The 24589-nt window shown below is 54.0% G+C and overlaps 1 protein-coding gene across 1 annotated transcript in view; it reads right to left on the minus strand.

Moving 5' to 3' along the window:
* The window catches only part of LOC111158889 (ADAM metallopeptidase with thrombospondin type 1 motif 2), a 219053-nt gene extending 205200 nt beyond the window's left edge, over positions 1–13853 (minus strand). The window contains exons 1-2 of the mRNA XM_022521186.1: positions 13721–13853; positions 12286–12680 (exon numbers count right to left, since the gene is read on the minus strand). Of these exons, the coding sequence (XP_022376894.1) occupies positions 12286–12680; positions 13721–13853 (528 nt within the window). The remainder of the gene's footprint in view (positions 1–12285; positions 12681–13720) is intronic.
* Between the last annotated feature and the right edge of the window lie 10736 nt (positions 13854–24589).

The following is a 24589-nucleotide window of genomic DNA, read 5'->3' on the forward strand; positions in this document are numbered from 1 at the left end:
CATGTTCCTGGTAAATACTATAAATTATGTCAATTCCTCCTTTAATTGGTTTCTAAGTTTAATTTAATGTCAATCAAACTTGCAAGGGATGTTTTTAACCTGACAAAATAATTCTAAAATTCAATTGAAAGAAATAAACAGAGGTGACCAGCCAAGGAAATTTTGCAAAAGAATAACAGTGAAACGGGAAGTATCCAGCCAGATGTCTCAAAGCAGCACTGTCCAACAGAAATGTAATGAGAACTTCACATGGAGCCACGTTTAAGAAAAAAAAAAAAAAAAAAAACCAACAACAGGTGAAATCAATTTCAGCAATATATCTTACTTTATCCACTACATCCAAAATATTATTTCAATCTATACTCGATACTTTTAGATTATCAATGAGATGTTTATACACACACACACATATGTACATTTTATACTAAGACTTTTAATACTTAATATTTTACACTCAGGCACCTCTCACTTAGGACCACTTAGCCACCTTTCAAGTAGTGATAGCATTACCTGGTTCATGGCTACTGTGGTGGACAATGTAACTATAAAGCAGCAAATTCTTTAGCTATCACAGCTTTAAGGCTCTAGTAATAAATATAGTTTAGTGCTGGTAGGGACTTGATCTGTGATATTGGTTAACCCAACATTTCATTTGCAACTGATAGGAGATGGCATCATCCATTAAAAATACATTTATGTTCACATTCACAGCTCTTGAGCTACTTTTTCTCATATCTTCAGAAGCTGTGTCCCAATCAGACTGGCCACTTGGACAAGTCTTGCGTGATATAGAAATACACCTTATTTGCCATGTAGTCCCAAATCCCTGCTTTCAAAAGAGAAATATCCAGGTTCAGAGACAAATCCTTGAATATGCCACTCACAGAGCTAGCAAGGGCTGGTCCCTCTGGGGTGAACAGCCCAGTCTCTGTTGCTGCTCTACTTCCCAGCATGAGAACTGCCTACCAGCTCAGATATGGCCTTAAAATCACTTGTAACAGAATAACAACAACAACAACAACAATTTAAAAAAAAAAAATGCCTGTCCAGGACTCTAGACCCACATTTTTCACATTTACCACCTCTGAAGTCAGAATGAAATCACTGGGTTTTAATCACCACCAGCAGCCAGCAGCAACCATGTGGTGGCTGGCATTGCCTCGCACATGCCAACCCAACAATGGCATGTGGCTCATATGCTATCCCTTACATGAACTGCGTGTAGGATCAGCACTTCCTATGTTGAGATCCCTACTATCCAAAATGTCTTCAAAAAGTCACACCGTGATGGCAAAAAAAATGATGATGTGCGCACAAAAGCACAGAGACAACGGAGTGGATAGCTTTGGCATCAGTGAGGAAGGACTCACTGGAGGAAGGACTGCAACTCCATGCTTTACCAAAGAGAGGAAGACACCCAGAAAAGAAGAAGGCAGTCACACACTAAGTAAGCCAAGCAAGTGAAAAGGGAGGAATGGCCCACTGTTTGGAGCAACTGGGGGCAGGGCTGCTGGTGTCTATGCCTCTTAGGACTGTAGTTAAGGTGCCATGGTACAGTGTAATTGGGAGTGTGTGCCCTATAACTGATGGCATCTCAGATCTGATGAAATGTATAAATGGCCAGCATCTCCCAAACCCCAGGCCTGGGCTAAGTACTTGTTGCACACATGCCCTTTCAATGCCCAGCAAGCGTGGATGGGTTCCTCTCCCCTCAACTCTGCAAGCAAGGAAAACAAGTTTTGTGCATTTCAGCCCTCGTCCAGGCTGCCCAGCTACGCAGGGCAGAGTGGACTGTGTGACACAGCAGCCTCCATCCACACCAACTCCGTGCTCTCGTGAAACCTGCGGGGCAAGGAGGAGAGGTACAGGGCCCGCCTAGCCCCTCCGCACTGCCTGGGCTGGGGTTCTGGATGCCTCCAAGCAGAAGCTGTGAGCCCCACTCCACAGGCCTAGAGTAGATGTGCAAGGTAATTGAAATTCATGGATGAGCCCAAGGAGCCAGCTCCAGGCTCTGTAATAACTTCTCCATATTAATGGCAGCACCGCAGACCCGGTGGACAGTTGACATTTAATATGAAACATAAGCAGCAGGGCAAGAGGCTCCCACCTGGGCCCTCCCATTTCAGAGCGCGTGCCAGTGCGGGAGGAGGGGGCCCGAGGTGGTGCCAAGATTCAGAGGGCTAGGGTCTTCCTCTCCCCTGGGTACCTCTCCCCCGTCTCAGTCCCCTCCCCGGCAGGAAGCCCTTGGCAAGAACACACACAACCATGCTTACACACTCACACTTGAATGCACGTGCTCACCCTACAAACACATGCACACTCACACCGAGGCACGCACTCACACACATGCTCACTCCAATGCATAAACTCACAAGCATAGACACACATTCACATAGGTACATATTCATGTCACACTCATACAGATAGGCATGCACACACATACCCAAGCACACCTTTCCACATACACACACACACCCATCCCCACACAAAGGTGCACAAACACACACGTATGTTCCCCCAGGCTGCCCAAGCAGGGGAGGGCAGGGAGGGTAATGAAGGATGTGTCTGTCCACTGGTATAGACCAAGGGTCCCAGGAAGGGATCCATACGCATTCGCCGGTATGGATTTCAGCCACCAGACTGCGGAGGCCCAGGCCACAGCTCAGGCTGCCACACAGCAAAGCCAGCCTGGATGCTAGGCGGGCACACCAGGCCCCTGGAGGGCGTCCCCATGGCTCGGGGCAGATGAGTCCCTCCAGACTGCTCCCCTTGGCTGTGGCGCTCATGGTCCCCACAGCAGGCCTGGGCGACGCTCTGGCCTGCCCTACCTCCCCGCTGACCCCTGGCATCACTCCACACTCCCCAAGTGCTGGGGGCACAGGGGGACTGGCAGCCACGGCTGGCCATGGGGCCTGAAGAGCCTGAAGCCAACACGGGAATGAGCGGCGCCGTTACGCGCCACAACCAGCGCCAGACACACATGACCACGCAGTGAAGTCACCGCAGGGTCACAAGGGATGACTCGGGAAGAGCCGGCCTCCCGGGCTCAGGCTCAGAGATCAGTGACCAACTGTGCTGGCCTTTCCTGAGGGGCCGAGCTGGGCTCCGCTCTGCCCGTCCCTAGAGGATTCCGCGCACTGAGGCGACCCCACACCCGGAGAGCCCACAGATCCCAGGAACTCACCGACCCTTGGTTTCCTCATCTGTGAAAGGGGCACCGCAATGGCTAGTTCACAGGACGAATGCAGGGACTGGGCACATGCCACAGCAGAGGCAGCGGGCATAGACACTGATTCTCTGGCCGCCTTTTCTTGAGGGGCAGCGCGGTTGGCAGGGCCCTCAGTGGGTAGAGCAGTGACGCGGCCATGACTGACGGATGCGACCCCGAAGCGCTCTCGCTTGACAATTCTAGGCAGCCGCTGGAGCATGTGACTCGGGCCAGAGCCAATCAGCGCACAGCATTCCTGGGCCACAGTGATTGGCTATGGAAAAGTCCCGTGATCCAATCCCGCCCAGCCAGAGTGAAGCTCAAGACCGTAGCGGGAACCTCCAAAAAATGGCTTCCTTTTCCCACCAAGCTGTTTCTGGGGGTGAGAGGGGTGTGGGGACAGCAGCAACCACTAGTCCCCCAGGGAACAGAGTCCCACTGGAGAGGAAAACTGGACGAGCGGGGCTCAAGGGGCACCACTGCGCCCCTGAACTACCTACCGAATCCCACGAGTCCTCAGATGCCCTTTTTCACCGTCTTAACACTTTTGGTGTCGTTCGGTGCTCTTAAATGCATTCCTTATGTTGTGCAACCATCATCAGACCTCTTGTTTTCTTGTAAAACTGAAACTCTGTAACCATTAACAATAACGCCACATTCCCGTCCTCCCCCGCAGCCCCTGGCAATCAGCTACTGGCTGCCTGTGATTTTTAACAAGTCCATGTGGAAGACAGATAAATGAGTCTGGCTTTCAGATCATGGATGCAACCTACACCAAACTGAGGGGCCACCAAAAGGCAAATGGGGTGGTGGGTCAGGGTCACAGGCTGCTACTCGCCCCCTATAGCACGAACCCCTGACAAGTCCACCTCCATCATGGCAGCCACAGGTCAGTGCACGTCCCTACCCCGCCCAGGCAGGGAAGAGCCTCTGAGATGCTCCTTCCCTTCCATCAAGTCATTCCCAGTGAGACGTGGTGGGGTGGCCAGCCAGAAGGTTGTAGACGCTCTGGAAGCGGGGGCATGGGCTGACGGTGATGAAGTCAGGCTGGGTTCAAGCAAGTTCCCAGCCCCCACCAGCAGGGACTCCTGGCCCATCTCAGATCCTGCTGCCAGCACACCTCCCAACACTTCCACACCTGCCTCTGGAGGCCCTTTCAGGGGACCTCAGGGCCAATACAAGGTCTTCACGCTGGACTTGTTTGCCCAAATGATAGCAACACACTCAGAAACACAGTTTCTCTGAAGAAACAATGGGGGGCTCAGCAACAAGGAGTCCACACTCCTGAGGGGCAACACTCTCTCAAGGGAGGTGGGGCTTGGGCTCGCCAGGGTCCCTACATCTCCCTCCTCCAACCCTGTCCCCTCACTTGTGTTTGAACCCCATCTGGTCCCTAAGGCACCTGGAGTTGCCCTGGAAGGGTCCCAGAAACGGTTAACTCCAGCCCCCAGTTTCCAACTGGACAAACTGAGGCCAGTGGTGAGAGGATTTACCCAGGGTCCACAAGATGACTTGCCAGAGCCCCGCCCAACGTCTCCTCACCCCCATCCAACACTTCCCCATACAGGAATGGGGAGGCGGTGCGGAGTGGGGGGGGATCTTCCCTCTCTTACTCGGATTGATTTAGACCAAGGGTTTTGAACTCAAGTTTCATGAACCCCAAAGTAGGAGCAGGAAAACCATAAAACCACATGTTGTGCACAAGTACTTTCCTATGGGAAAGGAGTCAGAGTTTTCAGCCATTCTCCAAGGGGGTCTCCCCCAGGGAGTGTGGGCATTCTGGGATTGGCAAGAGAGCAGATGAGGAAAGATGGGCCAGCTCTGGGCACGGGGTTGGGGGGGGGGGGACACAGGGTCTTGGGAGCAAGTCCTCAACCATTTCCTACATAGGCTTCTGGCCCCCTCTCCCTGAGAACTCTCATTTCACAGCTCCCAGGTGAGGTCTGCTCAGCCAGAGCGGGGCCCTGCGAACACAGCTGGATGGGTACACATTACGCATGGTACATGTTACCAAGAAGCACAGGGTGCAACCTGGCATGACAATGCCTAGGATCGCTTCCTGGATGAAAGGCCATTTAGCTGAGACCTACAGAGTGAGCCAGGTAAAGATGAAGGTAAAAGAGTGGTCTAGGCAAGGACACAACCTATGCAAAGGTCCTGAGCTGGGGGGTGTCCTGTGTTGGGGGAACTAAAAGCTTAGTGTGATGGGGCACAGGTATGAGAGGGACACTGTGACAGATGAAACTGGAGGCCACTGGGCCAGGTCATAGTTGGTCCTGAATGAAGGATGGTAGATTTGGATGTTTTTCCAGGTTTGGATTTTTTTTTTTTTTTTTAAAAAGAGTTTCTGGGGACAGACCAATTAGCAGCAGATCTTCATACAGGGCAGAAGACAGGGCTTGGGATTAGGCATTGTGGAGGGATGGGAACAGGGATAAAGCCCAGAGACATCTAGGACAGTGGCAGACTGGATATACTGGTCATGGAGAGGGAGGAGAGGGTGATCCTGGGATTCCCACCCAAGAAAGGGTGGAGTCTAGGAAAGTGGAGACCACTTTCCATTTCAGAAATACGGGGTCACCACGGAGGGAGCCCTGGAGGCAGCTGGGCAGGCAAGTCTGGAGCCCATGAAGAGATCTGGACATGGGGACCCAGAGTCCAGATGGAGTGCAGTGGTAACTGTTTTCATCTGCTCAGCACATTCACCTTCCTCTTGCTTTCATGTAAAACATCCATCCATTCCAGGGTTTGGGGATCTGACCCTCATTTTTAATCCTAAACGTGAGCAAGAGACTCAGGCCAGGCTTACATCACAACAACTGGTTCAAAGAGGGGCCTGTAACCTAAGTGTGGCCCATCAAAGCCCTCTCCAGGATGCTAGCAGGAACCATCCAGAAAGGAGTGCTCTGCATTTCTGATCGCTACCATGGCAGCAAGTTAAGCCAGGAGTGCCAGTGGCCCCCACATGGGGAAGACCATATTGAGACAGAGAGTAACAGAGCTGAAAGGTAGGGAACATATGATGAAACAAGCCCTGAACCCCTGGATGCAGCCATGCCTGAACTCATTAGGACCCCAAGAGTCATTGAGCTCATGATATCCCTTGTTTATTTCATTTACTGTAAGCCAGCTTTCAGTCACTTAAACTGAATGAGTCTTAAACAACAAGGAGAAGGGGCAGGAGGAAGGAAGACTGGCTGCAAGTCCCAGGCATCCTCACCCTCAACCCCACAGCCTGAGCCTGCCACACCTGCCCACCCCACCCTAGCACCTGAGCCAGCTGGAGCCCAATGTATGGCCTCAAAAGCAGGATACTTGTGAAGAAAAATGAAACTCATCATGGTCCCTTAGGCCAGCAGATGATTTCTCTCTGTAGACCTCAGTGATTCTTAATGACTAAAGACTGGACACAAGCTCCTGGGTGGCTCAGTTGGTTAAGCTTCCAACTCTTTTTTTTTTTTTTTTAAGATTTTACTTTTTTATTTGACAGAGATCACAAGTAGGCAGAGAAGCAGGTGGTAGGGGTGGGGGAAGCAGGCTCCCTGCTGAGCAGAGAACCTGATGTGGGGCTCAATCCCAGGACCCTGGGATCATGACCTGAGCTGAAGGCAAAGGCTTAACCCACTGAGCCACCCAGGTACCCAAGCTCCTCACTCTTAATTTCAGCTCAGGTTGTGATCTCAGCATGCTGGGATTGAGCCCCACACTGATTCTGCACTCAGTGTAGAGTCTGCTTGGGATTCTCTCTCTCTCTTTTTCCCTCTGCCCCTCCCCACCCCCACTCAAGCTCGCTCACTCTCTCTAATAAATAAGTGAAATATTAAAAAAAAATACTGGACAGCATAGGTGCCTAGTGGAGGGGCCCCAGCCCACAAGGCAGAAACCCTTGGGTCTCTCTGCACCTCAGCCACACCGTGGGAGTTCTGCTTCACAGAATCATGGGGACTCACATTGAGCCCCCTGGGAAGGGTATACACTGCCCCACCCCTCAGACCTCAGGACGGGACTAGACCTCAGAGCTCAGACCCTTCCCACTCCCCATCCCATGATGACTTCCACCCACTAGCCTAGTCATGTCCTATCAGGCAGGAGAGGTCCCCAGAGCTGCCCTGAGGTGGGAGGCAGAGAGAGGGCTGGGTGCTTCAGCCCTATGGGAGTCCCCACTACTATCACCCAGCTACGAAGACTCAGGCAACCGGCCAAGAACTGTAGGCTAGAGCAGGTCAGCAGTGTATCAGCAAGCCACTCAGCCACCAGGCCTGCTCCCAGACTCAGAAGGTCTCCAGGAGTCAAAATAGGGAAGGTAAAAAATGTTTTACAGAAGTGCATTTCTTCATTTTTATTCTTTCTGTCGGCATGCCAAAAAACAAAACAAAACCAACAATAAAATGTAGTGAGCATGATCTTGGAATCATGCATTGGGTAGAAGACATGCATTCAAATACCAACAGCAAAGCTTGAAGCAAGGTCTCAGCATTTGGAGACTCAGTTGATTCATCTGTAGAATGGGGATAATATCAAGCACAGGCCATAGGACTTTGTGGGGACTGAACAAGGAGATAAAGGCATAAGGCACTCAGTAGGGAGCCTGGCACATAATAGGGGTAGCAAAATATGACTTACTATTTTACTATTATTACAATAGGCTTCTGCTTGGGTTATAAAAAATAAGCTTTTATTTATTTGAGAGTGAGAGAGAGAGAGTACATGAGTGGGGGAAGGGGCAGAGGCAGAGGGAGAAGCAGACTCCCCACTGAGCAGGGAGCCCAACACGGGGCTGGATCCCAGGACCCTGAGATCATGACCTGAGCCGAAGGCAGACTCTTACTGACTGAGCCACCCAGGCGCCCCCCTCACGGGTTTTTAATGAGCATATATGAATAATATGAAATTAACACATGCAAGAACCCTTCATTAAGCATAATTTTCTCATGCATCATGAAAAACGAACCTTAACTTTTCCTCATGAATGTTATGAATGACTTCTGTCTAGTGGCTATAAAAAAACAAACAAACAAACAAACAAACAAAAAACCTGGAAACTCTGCGTTTGCCAGACTCTGGGAATAAAGTACATAGCATGTCTTACAAAGCATGTCTTCAAGTGGAATTTCTTAAGTCTGCACCTCTACCTGACTCCAGGAGAATCTACATCTTGGCAGATTCAGAATCCCCATCTCATATTAACTGAGGGGACAGCACCTCTTCCGCTCTCCATTTCTGGGGTTCTGCAAATACCATGTCCTGCTCCTCACAGGAGCACCAGAGCCCAGGCTGGCCAGAGTGATACCCAGGTCTCGCGGAATTATTCAGAAAAAGACACTGCTGGGACCCCTAGACTCAGAATAGAAGGACCACACTTGAGAACAAAGCCAACGCAAAGGAAGACAGAGGCAGGAGATGGCATGTGTCCTAATGACCTAAAGGGAGCACCTGGAATCAGCCATGCCTGAAGACTCACCATTAGGAGAGCTATTGTTTAAACTGATTTAAGCAGTCTGTCACTTGTAACTGAAAGGATCCTGACAGATACTAAGAAACAAGATTCCCCTTGACTAGAAGACTGCTGTCCAAAGATTTTATTTATTTATTTTTAGAGAGAGAGTGCACGCACAAGCTCCTGGGACCCTGTTCCATGGTTTTTCTACACATCTTCCAGGAAGACACATTCTGCAAAGAAGGGGTTCCACAGTCCCCTCTGTGTGGGAAATGACGGATTACTCAGATTGCGAGAGCTTTCTTTATTACAGAACTTCCCAGATACTGTGATGGGCCCCCTGAATCGCCCAAGCTGAGTGCAAAGTGCAGCATCCCCCACACCTGTTGTTCACTGAAACCCGTCTGCAAGGAACAACTAGTGGAGGAATGTGCAGAACTCTCTTGCAGAAATGGGGCTGTTGGTGCACCTGGGTGGCTCAGTGCATTAGCGTCTGCCTTCAGCTCGGGTCATGACCCCAGGGTCCTGGGGTTAAGCCCTGCATCAGGCTCCCTGCTCAGCAGGGAGTCTGCTTCTCTCTCTCCCTCTGCCTGCCACTCCCCCTGCTCATATACTCTTTCTCTCACTCTCTGTCAAATAAATAAATAAAATCTTTAGAAATGGGGCTGTTGAGCCTTGCTTCTCAAAGGGCGGCCTGAGGACCAGGAAGCTCATTAGAAATGCAGAACTTGCATTTCTGGGTGGCTCAGTAGGTTCAGCATCCAACTCTTGATTTCAGCTCAGGTCATGATCTCAGGGTCTTGAGTGTTACAAGCCCCAGATCTTGAGATCCACACCCAGTGAGGAATCTGCTTAAGAGTGTCTCTCTCTCTCTCTTTCTCCCTCTGCCACTCCCTGCCTTCACTCATGCTCTTTCAGAGAGAAAGACAGACAGAAAGAGAAAGAGAGAAGGAAAGAGGAAAGGAAAGGAAAGGAAAGGAAAGGAAAGGAAAGGAAAGGAAAGGAAGGAAAAGAAAAGGAAGGAAGGAAGGAAGGAAGGCAGGCAGGCAGGCAGGCAGGCAGAACTTTAGGCCCCACCCCAGATGTGCTGAACCAGAACTTGCATTTTAACAAGATCCCTGGGGATTTGCACACACACTACAACATGACGTACCTGCTTTCGTGAGTTTTGCTATATCTGAAGGAAGAACAAATGCTACAGAGGCAGGGGGCCTGTGTGGCATGATGCTTAAGGGCCTGGGTTGCTAGGAGAATGAGATGCATTTATTCACGTAAGGCCTATTGGGAGGAGTGCACAGATTTTGCACATCTCAGTGCCTTCTACCCAGCCCAACTTGGGAGCCCTGTGGCACATAGGGCTGGAGGAAACCAGGCCAGATTCCAGCCAGCATGGGCTAGGTGGTCTTGGGCAAGTCGCTCGACCTCCCGGAGCCTCATCTGAGCATGTGCAAACCAGGGATGAGGATCCCTCCCCTGCATGATAGCTGTGGGGACCACAGCTCTGCACCATGTATAGAGCCCCAGATCTATCAGTGATATACAGAAAGACTCAAAGGGTTAAGGAATTAATTAGTATAAAATGAGAAGAGACACACCAAAACAAAAGGAAGGAAGGAGGGACAGAAGAGAGAAAGGAGGGAAGGAAGGAAGGAAGAGGGAGGAAGAGTACAGAATTAATATTGATGCCCCAATGTCTCCAGGCCATTTTTCCTTGACAGTATTCAAGGCCCCTCAGGCAAGCCCCAGCACATCTTCCAACTCCCGTCTTCTTTCCAGCTGCCTTGACCCTGTGCAGGTGTGTGGCCAGTTCTCATGACATCTCACCATGCCTGTCCCAACCAGGCCAACACATACCCAGTACCTGCACACGTGTTCTTCCCTCCGCTAAGGTTGCTAACCTGCCCCTTTACCTGCTGCCAACTCATTCTCCAAATAGCCCCCAGGAGCCTGCGGTCAAAGCCCAAGCCAGAGCTGCCCCTCAGCCCATCAGTGGTCCCCAGCCCCAGGTGGGCACTGGGCCAGCCACACCCCTGACCTGCACAGTGGACAGACGGCACTAGGAGGTTCTGGCTAAACAAATGAATCACCAAATGACAGATGAAGGAATGATACAGAGACAAAGCAGCCCATAAAATTCACTCCATCAGGAATCTCTCAGTCCACAGGAGCTGACCCACCTACAGACTGCATCTGAGTCAGCTCCCCCAAACCCTGGAGTCCCCAGCACCAATTTATTTAGGAAATTCACCTACAGCATGAAATGAGACATGCCTATGAGGCCCCAGATGGCCTCAGAGACAATGGACATATAAAAGGCTGCACCACAATAACCCAACTCCTCCAAGGACATTTATAGCTGTTTGCAGTACGCCTGGGTTCTAACTCAATCCAGCCAAAGGCAGTGATTTTCCGAAGCAACAAGTGACATTTCCTGTGTCTCCATAAAAAGAACACCAGTGGTTGTGGGGCTCTGGTGGGACTGCAGACTCTGCAGGCAGCAGCAGGACCAGCCCGAGGACAGGGGCCTCGGGGGCCAGCAGGGTCTGGAGAGCGGCCACTCGCCCGCACAGCAGTGCTCTGAGCAGCAATTAGAGCAGAACCCACGGTGGGTGGCTTCAGATGTCTGGCCAGGCCCGGCCAGCCTGACCACCGCACCCCCAATCCAAAATAGAAGACTGCAGTGGTTTCTGCCACGTGCCAGGCCCCGGGGCGGCCAGACAAAGCACCGCCAATGTCAGCCGCCTCCCTGAGCATCGATCCAGGCTTCCTCTGAGGCCGCCCTCATGCCAAGCTGTGGTCCCTCTGGGCCCCTGGAAACAAGAAAACGTCCCAGGGCTCAAGGCACACTGGGTGGCCCAACCAGTCCCAGGAGGGGACTCAGCCTCTCTCCTTGTCCTTCAGAGGCTGCCTGTGGGCACCAGAGCCTGCATTTCCAAATGCTCCCCTTGGCTCAAAATAGAGAGAGAAAACCGACTTTTCAAATTACCAGCTGGAGTTCAACAGGAAACCACAGCAGAAAAATCAGTGGCTCCCGGTCAGCCAGGGGGCAGAGGGATAACTGGGCATTTCAGCACTACTGCCTGCCTGCTCCCTGGACTGCCACCACCTGCACACACAGAAACAAGAAGACAGACTTCCAGCACGTGTGCCCCCCCACACATATCACACATGTTAAGATGCCCATGGACACACACTGAACAGATACCTAGATACCCAAAGGAGCACAAACCCACAGATACACACATGTACAAGACACACAATAGCACATCCACATATCTGCATGGGTTCCCAGATCCGAGCACACACCAACATTCCAGAACACGCATGCAGATGCATACACTCCCGGAGTCGTACACACTGGTGACCACAGGAAGACCTGTGCCCCGAAGGCATCAGGGAGACGGCACTCTGCTACTTGGCAGAGCTTTGGAGAACACCACCAGCTGCCTAAGTCACTCCTCTGGGGTCAGTTGAAATAACTTGGCTTTGTGCCAACCCCTTCCTTCTGTGTCTGGTGCTCCCTGCACGCTGGGGTGCAAAGGAGATCCTCAGTCCAGGCCTTGGAGTCACGGGAAACCAGCTCCCAAGTGCCAGGCAAGGGCAGTGGGCAGAAAGGAGCGAGAGAGAAGTGAGTACTCACCAGCCCGTCGCAGTTGCTGAGCGCCACGGAGGAGGCTTCAGCCAGGCCCGCCACGTCCCCGACGTAGAGACAGGTCCCAAGCAGGGGCTCCACGCGGGTGGCACCCGACTCGCTTTGCCACTCCACGGTGGCGCCGGGCGCCACGAGGCGGGCGTTGGGCCGCAGCCGCAGGTGCAGGTCTCGACCGAAGACCGTGACGTTGTAGAAGAGACGGCCACCGGGGTCCTCCTCGTTGTCTCCAGGTAAGCCCGGGGTCTGGACAGGGGCTGCCCTGCGGGCCCGTACCCCAGCCTGGGCCGACGCCGCTGACACCACGTGGGACACCAAGCGGCCCTGGGCGTCAGTGCGCACCGGCACCGCCAGGATGCGCTCGGCTCCGTGCCCCAGGGGCCCGCCTGCAACGGGAAGGGGCGTTAGACCCGTCTAGATCTTGGAGCCCCGGGGACCCGCCGCCAAGCCCCGCAGCCAAGCCCCGCAGACCCCCAGCCCTCCCCCACCCACCACCACTGCGAAGGAAAAGGCATTCTGCCAGGCAACCCCCAGAAACTAGCCTGCACCTCCCCGGCCTTCTTCCGACTGGGAAGGGTCGTTAACGGGGCCACCATTCCGGAACCCCGCCGCTCCCAGGCGGTCCCCCTCTGGGACCCAGTCAGCCAAGCGCTCTGCCCCCTGTCCCGTTCCGTTTTGAAGCTCGAGAGCTCCTCACAGTTCCCCTGGGGACAGCCCCATCAGAGCGCCCCCGCCCCTTGAACCTACCGTCCTTGGCAGGACGTGGGGCTGCTCCGAAACCATTGCCGGTTGGCCCCTTACCGTGCGCCTCGCCTCTACCCCTTCGCGGCCCCCGCCACTCGGGCGCCCTCACCGCTAGCCTCCGGAGCGGCGAGGACTCGGCTCCCCCGGGCACGCGCGGCCTGTCCTCCGTGTCCAGCTCTCGGTTGGACCGATGCCGGCCCCCTCCCCGCGCGCCCGAGGACAGGGAGGGGTGGAGCAGGGTCCCTCGGGTGCTAAGGGATTCCCCCCACCCCGGGCGCCGCATCAGTCCCCAGGGCCCAAGGCGGCGCGCTCAGCACCCGGCTCCTCCCGAGCGTCCCCGGACTCGAGCCCCGGCGCCGCCTCGCCCTGGCTCCCCAGGACCCGCTGGGGCTAGCGCTGCGCTCTCGGCCGCGGGGCTTTCCCGGCCCTCCATCTCCTTGCTCCGCGTCCCGGGAGCCGCGAACGCTCCGAGGTTCCCCTCCGGCCGGAGGCGCTCCGGTGCGCCGCGGGGCGCCCCCTGCGCGACCAACCCGGCCCCGAAGTTGGCCAACTTGGCCCCGGGCGGGGCGCGCGGAGTTTGCCCAAGTCGGGCTGGACGACGCCTGGGGAGGGGGCGGCGGAGCACGCGGGGCGGGGTCCGGCCGACGGGGGTCGTGGGGCGTGAGGACCCGGCTGCACCTACCTGGGGGGTCGGCGGCGGCGGCGAGCCGGGCGTCCGCGGGCGGCGGCGGCAGCAGGAGCGGCGGCAGCAGCAGCAGCAGCAGCAGCAGCGCGGGGCAGAGCAGGCGGCAAGCGGCTCCCGCCGGCGGATCCATGGCAGCCGGACCGCAGCCGGGGCCCCGCACTCGCTGCCGGCGCGAAAGTTCCCCGCGCGCCGCCCAGCCCACATCTGGGGGCAGCTGGAGCCGCCCGCAGCTGCAGCACCGCAGGGCGCGGGGCGGAGGAGGCGAGGCGCGGAGGGGAGGGCGGGGGAGCGCGGAGGGGAGGCGGGGAGAGGGAAGGAGCGAGCGAGCGAGCGAGGCGGGAGGGAGGAGAAGGAGAGCGAGGGGGAGGGCGGGGACGGCGGGCGCCTCAGCCTGCGGTGACCCGGCGCTTCTTGGCGCGGCGGCCGCCGCCGCCTGCTCCCCTCCTCGCGCCGCCGCCGCCGCCGCGGTTCCGGCTCGCAGCGAAGCAGAGACACCCCGAGGCGGCGGCAGAGTAGCGCCGTGGGCCGGACTGGGGGTGCCCCGCCGCCGGCCACCATCGGGCGCGCCACGCGCCCTGGCGGCGCACAACCTCGAACGAGCGGCGCCCGCCTGAGCATCCCCACCCAGAGAGTCCGTGGGGCGCCCGGGTTCCACCCGTCAGCCTAGGGGCGCAAAGAGCTGCCTCACCCTCTCTTGGGCGCCCTGGGGCAGGACGGGGCAGGAGAATGGGACCGGGTTGGGGAGGCCTGAGATGGAAACTCCAGAGGCTGAAAGACGCTTTTATGGGAGGAAGCATGCACTGCAGGGACTATCCCAAATATCAACTTTTACCCTTCCAGAGAGATGCAAGCTTCCTTAGTCCCCAACTCTCTCTGCCTGAAGTTCCTGTCCCTTCCAACTGCCTCCTCATCCTTCTGTTACAGCCTCTGAATACAGGATCCTCCACCCAGAGGAGAGCCCTCCCTCCCACAGCTCAGTCAGGTTGCTGCCCTCACCTGCCCCGCGGCCCAGCCCCGGGAGCCTCTGGGCCTTTGCACTCCTAGGCCTGCCTAAAATAGCCTCTCTGCACTCCACCCACCTTTTCCGACTCTGCATCCAAGGCTTTCCTCTCCATCCTGGAGCAAGTTTGCTGTCAAAGCCCATCCAGGGCTGGAATCCCTCCTCTCCAGCACAGTCTTACCACTGCCAGGAGCCACAGTCCTACCAGGCCTGCTGTACCCCAGCACAGTGACCTTCCCTCCCCAGGTCCCACTTGGAAACCCCCTCCTAGGCATTTGTCTGTCCAGAACATCTCTGCTGTGTGTTTTCAGACTTCCCTGGATGGTGGACACCTGTCCTTTTGGATGTTCTCATTCACCCTGCCCCAGGCCTGTGTGGCCAAGGGCTTTGGGGTTGGCCTTGGTCAGTCAGGGTCTGATGACTCAGGCATCTCCCTCCCTGCCGGCCAGGAGGGCCCAGTCTTATGGGGAAACACATGACTTGTACAACCCGCTCTAGCTGTGGTTTTGCATCCCCGGTTCCGTCATCTTTAGGACCCGGGTGTGAGGGCTCTCAGCTTGATGGCCATCTTCACCTGGAACCTTCCTTCTGTGTCACCTGAGGGTGCCCGATACAGGATCCAGCCCCCGGGGCCTAATGAATGTTTCTTGTCAACGCTAAAAATAGTGAAATTTCACATAAGAATTTAGATTTCGGGTTTTTCCTGAGAAATTGGAAAGTGTGGCCACCTTTGGCCTGCATTTCTGCTTGTCTACCATGAAATGGGGCCCATGCCTTTCAGTTCCCTATAGGTCTTCTTCCCCCACCCCCAAGCAAGCATCCACTTTCACGACCTCCAACAATATAGCTGGTTCCAGAGAAAGTGGACAGTGATCAGCATATGGGAAGAGAGATGACTTCAGAGCCAGGCATCCCAGAGGACTTCCTGTAAGAAGTGGCACAGGTTGAATCCTGAAGGGTGCATAAGCCAGGTAGCCCAGAGCTGGGTCTAGGGAGGTGCTGTCTTGTAACCCATGACACTCAGCCACTCATTCCTCCTGTGGTTGTCCGTGTTTTCATCCTCCTCTAAAGATGAGTAAGACCCAACCAGCAGCCTCGCCTACATCAAGGGTCATGTTCTACCATCTCACTAGCCTCTCTGCCAGCTTTATGATCATTACCATAATGCTCCTACCACCACTGCTGTTCTTTGTACAGTACTTAATTACGACCTTACGTTTTTAAAGGATACTTCAAATCACCACCGTAAATGGAAAGGCCAACATCTCACCATAATTCAAAGACACTGTCAAAAATAAATAAAATGAAAACAACAACGAAAAAAATGTTGCATATTTGACATATTACTGCCTGCAAAAAGGCACCGAGGCTGAGGCTGATGGGCAAGTGCTGGGAAAGTGTGAGGCAGACTGACAGAAGCAGAGACCTTTCCTCTGATGCCAGCAGAAAGAGGAGAGCAGAGTTGGGAAGGGCTGGCTCTCTCACTTTGCCAATTGACCCTTTCAGACAGGGCCACATAACTAAATTATCTTGCACACCCTGGCATTCCAGCTGTAGGATACTTCTTGGAAAGAGGGTTTATCTCCCTGGTGTTCTCTGGAATAAGACCAGGAAAGCTGTTGCTTCCCACATCACCCCCGGCCTCCTGGGGCTCCCCTCCAGGCATGAGTGGAAGGCAGATCACAATCTTTGACCCACCCGTCCTTGAATCCCCACCATGAGATCCCAGAAGACCAAGCAGAAGAATCAGGCACACATGCATTTCGATTTACTGTTGAGTCCCTCATGTGAGGGGCCCTTGTTGACTTGTCCCAGATCCCTGATCACCTGTCCTCAGCTCAAAAAAGAAAAAGTTGGGGGGGGCACCTCCTACATCTTCAAATTCCCATGGTTTCAGATCTCTCCTCTTCTTCTTCTACCCCTGGTGCTTGCGTCTCCCTCTGGTGCTCTCTCCTCCTCCTTCAGGTGAGAAGTAGGACACAGAAATCCTTCATGGTTCTCTGCTCAAATACTCCGTCCAGATTGCAAAGGCACAAACTAAGGACCACAGGGTCAACTCAACCCTGGATTAGTACATGTCTCGTGAGTCTATTTTTAGTTGGACTTGAATGTTTTAGATCTGGTTTGCTTGACACCGTCCCCAACCGCTCCCACTGTCCTACACCTCCTCATGGCTCGCGACTGTTACCAGCCTGGTCCCTGAAGGGCTGGGGTGGCAACCATGACCTAGAGCAGCCGCGTGTTGTGGGAGAGGGGCAAGATCAATTCAGGGTGATGTCGGGCCCTCCAGCCCCTGAAAATCTTCCCAAGGATGTGAGATACAGAAAGAGAGGAGGACCTTTCCTGGTCACCTCGGGGGTCACAAGTCATTGCCTGTGTCTCAGGACAGGGACGTTAAAAAAGGAGAAGTTCTTCCTGTCTGCCTGGCCCACCTCTGGATGAGAGGGGGTGCCCTGCCTTCTTCTGAAGATCTGGGGGCAGGGCTCTGAGCCATACAGACTTCATCAGAACCATTTCTGTCCCCTGGTGGCCACACAGAAACCAGAAATTCTTCTGCCCTTTGACGAGGTCACCATCCTTGGCAGGCCTTGGCCGCGCTGCGGGCAACAAGCAGATGGAGGTAATAAGGAGATGGAGTTTTCACTGTCCTGCTTCCCAAAGAGCAAGCTCCCAGGGGGTGGGGGCAGGGACCTAGACTCTTCTGGTCTCTGGTGCAGGGGGACCCGCGTGCAGTGCATAACAAGCCAGGAGGTCTTCGTGACCTTGTCAAGGGGCCTCTGAAGACTGCCACTCTGTCCCCCTCCACTCTGGCCCCGTCCGATGCATGGGCAGAATTCCGACTACGAGTGGCCTGGGTAAGCAGTATGTCAGGGGAATGCTGATGGAACAGAATGTGGAGGCTGGGTGGCCTTTGGGGACTGTGCTTCTTGTTTCTTGAGCATGCGCACGTGCACGCACAGACACACACTCACACGCACACACCCTGATGGGGAGCCATGTCAGGCAAATGAGGAAACAAGGGCAACAATGTTTTTCATTGTCACATCCCACCCAGAGGTGTCCCACCACCACTGGGATCTGTTCTGCCTGTAAGGAAAAGAAAAAGTGCTTACAGTGCGAAGGCTCTGGGATCCAGGCTCAATCAACACTTCTAAATGGAGACACAGCTGGAGACTCAGACTCAATCTAAAGCAATAATGACCCAGGGAAAAAGAAAAGCTTGGTGCCTTCTTGTGAGTGCCAACTTGCATGTATGCTCCACTGGCAGAGAGGCAGCGAGGACCAAGAATTTTCAAAGCAGTGTCTGGGTGGGGCAGGCGATGATGTCCTCAGCCCACTGGGATCAGAGTCTAGACCGTTGGGTCCTGCTCTCCCAACTGAGAAAGGCTTCTGGGTCCCTTAAGATGCCCCGGGCTAGAGGTAACACTGCCTACTTCAAACGTAAGGAAATGCATGATCTCGGGCCACATGCAGGAGTCCTGTCCTCTCCCAGAAGGATGACTAAGTCTCCTCGGGTCTTTGGGCCAAGGCCAAGGCTGGATGTCCAGCCACATGCTGTGGCTGAACCAGCTGCCGATGGGGGTCAGAAGGTATTCCTAGGACAAGCCTGGATCAGCCATCTGGGGCAGTATGCGTGTTAGAGGTCAGCCCCAATGCCCCCCTCCCCTGCACCTTGCTTGCCTCTATTTCCAAATGAAGGCATGGCGCAGTCCCAGGCTCACCCCTGCGTGGTGAAAGAAGTCATTCTTCATGTGACTTTATGTCCCATTCCCAGACAACACCATCTGTAGAGCATAGAGAATTAATGTCTTCACATATAAATCCTGCCCATAACTTGTAAAGGGCACAATCCTATGGGGTTTTGTGTTCCGATGCTTTGTGATACTAACTGGGCATTTCCTCCCTTACAATCCACGAAGTATCAGCCAGTGGCCCTAGCCAATTGCTGGACCCCAGGATCCCCGGCCTCCTAGGCTAATAGGTCACACTCCCCTTGGGTCAAATTTCTTCTATCCTGTTTGCCCGAACCTGTCCCGTTCCCTGCATCTAGAATGTGAGCATCAAAAAGGCCAAAGCTTCCAGCTTGGGCTGGCAGTGGGGCTAACCATGGGATTCTAAGTCCGAGCCCTCCATGGGAAGAAATTCTAGATGCAGGACTGAAGACCTTTGCAACCACTGCAGACTTCCTGGGGACACCTCTGCTCCTCCAGAAGGTCCCAGGAGGCCTGGCTTCCACCCAAGACCCCATCCCTGGTAGGAAGGTCCTTCTTGGCTGGCTCCCTCCCAGCAGTTCCAGATGGTCCCTCCACCTTGGCAGAAACACTGAGATCAGACCCAAAGTCCCCAGGCCACCTGAAATGGGGCTCAAGGAGGCTCCTTATGAAATAGCGTCCCCTTCTTCTGACGGTCCTGCTAAAAGAGAACAAAGCCATACATATTGCCTGTATCTTTGGGATGGTATTTGAAAGTGTTTGGTTTTGGTGAGATAATCATCCTTGAGCCCAGCTGCTCCCACAGGCTCTATGGGTCTGGCTCAAGGCAGCCCCTCGGGAGAAGTCTTCACACTGTCCCCAACCCCTCTGGCTGGTCCCCAGGGCCGGTCCTGATGGATGCCACCCAGCCTCCGCACACATGACCCTTGCTCAGCTACGTCTCCAGACCCTTCCCACCCAGGCAGTCTCACTCTTTCCTGCCGGTTTAAGAGTGGGTGCACCAAACTCCCCAGCCAGGTTCATTCGGCCCTATCGATGCGGTAACCCCCAGTGTCTTCATCAGTGTGCCTCAGATCCCCCGCTACTCACAGCCCCATCTCCACCCCATCCCCGCCCCTGCTCTGGTCATCATTGGCTCACATCTAGCATCTCCACTCCCACCAGGGCCCCCACATCAAAAGGGTCACCAGCTCCTTCTACCCTCTCATTAGCTCTGGGATCTGCCCCCTCCCAGGGCCGTACAGAGCTCGAAGCCTGGCACCTCCTCATTTTCAATGCAGGGTCAACAATAAGGCTGAAAGGTTCCTTAGAATAATGAGGCAAACATCCTAATTAGGGAGATCCCCTTCTCCACCCTGTCACTATTGCTGTCTGGGTATCCCAAGTCACCAACATCAAAGATTTCAACTCCTTGAGATAGCCCTGAGGACCGTCAGCCACTTTCTGATTCTGTGACCTTAGGAAATTTATGTAACCTCCCCATGCCTCAGTTTCCTAAACTAATCCAAAGCAGAGTGAGCCCTCCATACCTCAGCTGGCATTGCTTTCTATCCTTCCCTGCACCCAGCTGAACACATGGTACAGTATTGAACTCTAGACACAAAACTGTGCTCGTGGGAAACTTTCCAGAGTATTCCGACCACATGCTTTTTTCATGTCCTTGCTGACTTCAGAACAAAATCCTGGCTTTTGTACGGCAAGACATAGGGAGCTGGGATGCCAGAGTTGCTTTTGGCCTAGTAAAAAACCTTGCCAAAGACTTGCAAGGACATACCATGATTGACAAAACACAGCTTGGCACGTAGTAGGTGCTCAGTAAATATTTGTGAATGCATCAACAAAGTAAGATAATTTACAAAGCTCAGTGCAATGAAGAAAATAAAGAGGCACGTGATATAAAACACATGGGACAGGAAAGGGGAAGGTGGGAGAAGGTTTTGGTTAACAGCTGATCAGAGAGGAGTTACAGGGAATGGGCAATCTAAGCAATGAGCATCCGAAGCAGAGAGACCAGCACATGCAAAGGCCCTGAGGCAGGAAGGAGATTTCTCTGCTCCAGGGAAAGCAAAGCAGCAAAGCCCAGGGTGGTAAAAGAAGAAAGAGAAGGAAGGGAGGAAGTGAGAAAGGGAACATGGGAATGAGAGATGAGGCAGAGCCTTGCAGGTCTCAGGCAGGAGGTGACATTTTGTTCTAAGTAGACGATTTAAACAAGAAAACGAAGAAAAATCATGTTCATCTCAAAACACTCTGGGAACTGGGAGCACTCACCAGGACAGTGGGCAGGGGCTTCCCAGCCCCCTTATCAGGAAAAGGATCACACATGTCCAAGCCCCATGACTAACCCCATACGCCCCGGTCAGAGATGACTGGCTGGGCTGGGCGCCACCGTTTTTTCTTCCCACTGGAGTGGACAGATGACGATACAGGGGTCAGTGTGACACCAGGGCTTCTCTGCTGGTGAATTAGCAAAGCTTTGTCTCCCTCAATCATCATGACATCCTACAAGGTGCTAAAGCTCCAGGATGGTATTCCCCAGTGGAACAGAGCTGGTGGGACCTCACGGACTCCCACCAGACCCAGACTCACTTCCCACAACGGTACTCCTCTGAGCCCCCTGGCCTCCTGGAGTTTGGACCTGAGCACGCTTCCTACAAATTCCACTCTTTGCCTCAAGTAGCCATCTTTAGCTGTGGCTTATAAACTCAAGAACCCTAAAGTATGAGGCATACGGGACTGCTCACAGGTAGCCAATAGAATTTTGTGTTTTAACTGGAAGTATTTGTTAAGATTTTTAAAAATCAAAAGATTTCCCATGAAAATAGACATCTATGGCTTCTCGTAGGCGGGGGTGTGGGTGGGAGGGGGGAGGAGCACATCTGGCCACGCTGGGCCCACTGGGCCATGGGGCAGTCACAAGTAGGAGCAGAGTGGGGCACAGCCTTCAGATGCTTTCCCCACCCTCACTGTCCCCAGCTTCAAAGAGCTCACCTCTGTGGCCTTCAGATGGGGAGAGTTGTCCCCGATGATGTGTGAGGCCCTGGAAGCCGGGATGAGAGGACCAGCTCTCCAGCACAGCCAGCCTCTATCCCCACCGCTCCCCTGCTCCTCTACTATCTCACAATGGGTCCTCCACCACAGCGTCCTATTGCTGGAACTTTCCAAGATGCTCCTTTTCATTGCTCCCCCCACCATGGTACCAGCAGCCCCCTTGCTGCTCTCACGGAGATCACCCCTGCCCCCTGCTGAGGATGCACAGGACCCTCCAGGTGGGAGTCTGAAAGCAGAGGCTGCTGGGAGGGGGTGAGAGGTGGAGGGGATGTGGGTGTGCAGGGGTGGGGTGTTGCCATGGAGGACTGCCATGTCTGGGGCCTTGCCAACAAGTTTATATGAGTGGAAAGCACGAAGCGAATTCAGGGCACCTGACAGGCAACTGTCCCAGAAGCTGAGAGGCGAGACCGTTTGCTTGTACACACGTGTGTGAGTGCACACACATGCGCGTGCTGGCCCCTGTGCACTGACAGGCATGCAGACGCACACTGTCCCCCAGCCCACAAGTGCCCACAGACCCAGTCTCGCGCTCCAGAGCCCAGGCCCCGCCCTGGCCTCCCTAATAGCATTTTTGAAAATGAGAAAGAAGAAATCTAATGACTCTCAGGCAGCAGCTGCTCCCCCACGGCGATTTCCCTTCTCCTTCCTGCGCGACCACAGCAACAGGCCAGCCCGAGTTCTCAGGCGAGCGCCAGACTCCTTAGCAACCTCGGTGGCAGGTCAGCTCGAAGCTAGTCCCTGACCTTGGCCAGCCTGTGGCCTCCAAATGTCCTTGCCTGCTCTGGCCGCAAAGGCTGTGGACAGAAGTTGCCGGCTCTCCCGAGCGTTGTGATGGTGGGAGCCCCTGGGCTGCTTGCTGGGGCCACTGAGGCCCCCAATGGGCTTTCTGTTCTCAAGGTCCTGCACAGAGCACGAGACCTCGGGCTTTCCTTATCATTACTGAACCCAGGGCCCTGCCCCATGCCTCTGAGCATCCTCAAACCCAGTGCCCAGGGCTGGGCAGAGAATGCCTTCCCTGTAAATCTGTGCTATGGTGTCTGTCCTCCTGACCGGTTCTGCAGTCCCTCTGACAACAAGCCCCTCCTCCAGCACACTCCAGACATCCACCACCCTTATTCCACACAGCATCCCAGAGCCCAGACAGAAGGTCACTGTTGGCCATAATGCTGTTTTCATTTTCAAGCAGCCAAATTGTATTATCAGCCACCCTATTAAACCTGAGGTCCACTGAGATCCTCTGATCTTTTTTATACAAACACAGTAAAGCCTTCCCCTCATCCCTGGGTGCTGGCGATGGGCATTTTGAACCCGATCACAGGTGTCTTTGGTTTCCTTTTACTGGCTCTCCCCTGTAAGACAATGTGGTGCAGACCTGAGCAACAGCACGGTCGCAGGGCTGGGTGGCTCTAAGGATGACTGAGCCCCAGTCTGAGGGACTGAGGCCCTACTTTCCTGAATCCTCCCAGGGCAGGAGACTGACCTGAGAATTGCAGAGCCAGGGGTGTCATGGGCAACCCTTGAGCCCTTGGAGTGGCAAGCAATGAAGGGCAATGTGGCACAAGGTGCAGCTAAGACCCTCAGAGCACCAGAATTTCCTGTCGTGTGGCACCAGGCAAATAGATGCCTCCAAAAAGCCAGACCTCCTCTCGCCAGACGTGGATCTGGGCCTCACTCAACCCTCGGCCTCCACCTTGCTGGACCCTGGACCTTGGCCTCACTAGAGACCCCCAGCCTTGGCCCCATGGGCCACCTGCAGCCCTTCAGCACCCTGCCCCGCCGTGGGCGGGGACTTCTGTGTTACTAGCCAGCTCAAGCCTCTCCCTCCCCTCTGGAGGAGGCTGAGGCTCCTAAGGAAGTGCGTTCTCCAGAAGCCCTACTCCACCAACAAGCTGTCACCCTGGAGGAAAAAATAAAACCCTCCCAGCCTCACTTATAACAAACTCGGTCTGTTGTGCAACTTTGCAGTACAGAATGTGCGTGTGCCCAATCTCCCGGCTGTTGCATAATTTTCCAGCTGTTTTCAGGACTATTTCATTCTTCGTCTGGCGTATTTCACAAGCCATATATAAAAAATTAGATACATGTAAATATAAAGTTAAGCATATGTGTGCAACAGAGCGACAAGTGTAAAGGAGGGGAAGGAGGTGGGGGCCAGGACTTAGGAAAAAGGCAGATGAAACAAGTGTAAACATTTTGAATGCCACCTTCTCGAAGTCTGGGAGAGTAGGAGAACTTGGACTCAATTTAAATTTAAAGCAAGACATTTGTCCAGTAAAATCTATTTCAACATGGTAGCGTTTGATTTCCCTCTTCGCTGGTGGTTATTTTGTTTTATTTTGGGGAGGTTTAGGCTTGTTGTTTTTTTTTTTAAATAATAATAAGATCCCTAAAGCCCCACTGTTTTTGTAAGAGAAGTTCTGTGGGCATCTTCTCACCAACTATTTCTTAACACCATAACCCGAGATGGCCTCATAAGGGGCAGAAAGGCATCAAGATGACCAATCCCCTCCAGGACCTCATCCTCAGTGCAGGACCATTCACAGAGACAAGTCTATACTTCCTTCTCATGGCAATCCTCGGTTGTCCCGAGTGCACCATCCCCCCGGGGGTCTGTGGGTTCCAGGTCACATAGGAGGACCCTCTCTTCCTGGAACCAGCATCTGCCCAGAATGGCGCCTGTGACAACTGAGCAGAGGGACCCACGGGGCTGCTGGTCCACAGCCGAGGCCACAAGTGAGAGGCTTGTAGGCAGAATCCTGCCCACAGTTACATTTGGCTGGGACAGCACAGTGACTTTCCTTTAAAACTGAATTGGGTATATAGCTACAAAAGTTGAGACTTCTGGTTAGAAATGTAGATTCTGGGGACGCCTGGGTGGCTCCATCGTTTAAGCGTCTGCCTTTGGCTCGGGTCTTGATACCGGGGTTCTGGATTGAGCCCCACATCAGGCTCCCTGCTCAGTGGGGGGCCTGCTTCTCCCCCTCCCTCTCTGTCTGTCCCTCCCACTGCTCGTGCTCTCTCTCTCTCTGTCAAATAAATAAAATCTTTAATAAGAAAGAAAGAAAGAAAGAAAGAAAGAAAGAAAGAAAGAAAGAAAGAAAGAAA

Source organism: Enhydra lutris, unplaced genomic scaffold (genome assembly GCF_002288905.1).
Source record: "Enhydra lutris kenyoni isolate GAN:26980312 unplaced genomic scaffold, ASM228890v2 scaffoldscaffold64, whole genome shotgun sequence".
Taxonomy (NCBI): Eukaryota; Metazoa; Chordata; class Mammalia; order Carnivora; family Mustelidae; genus Enhydra; species Enhydra lutris.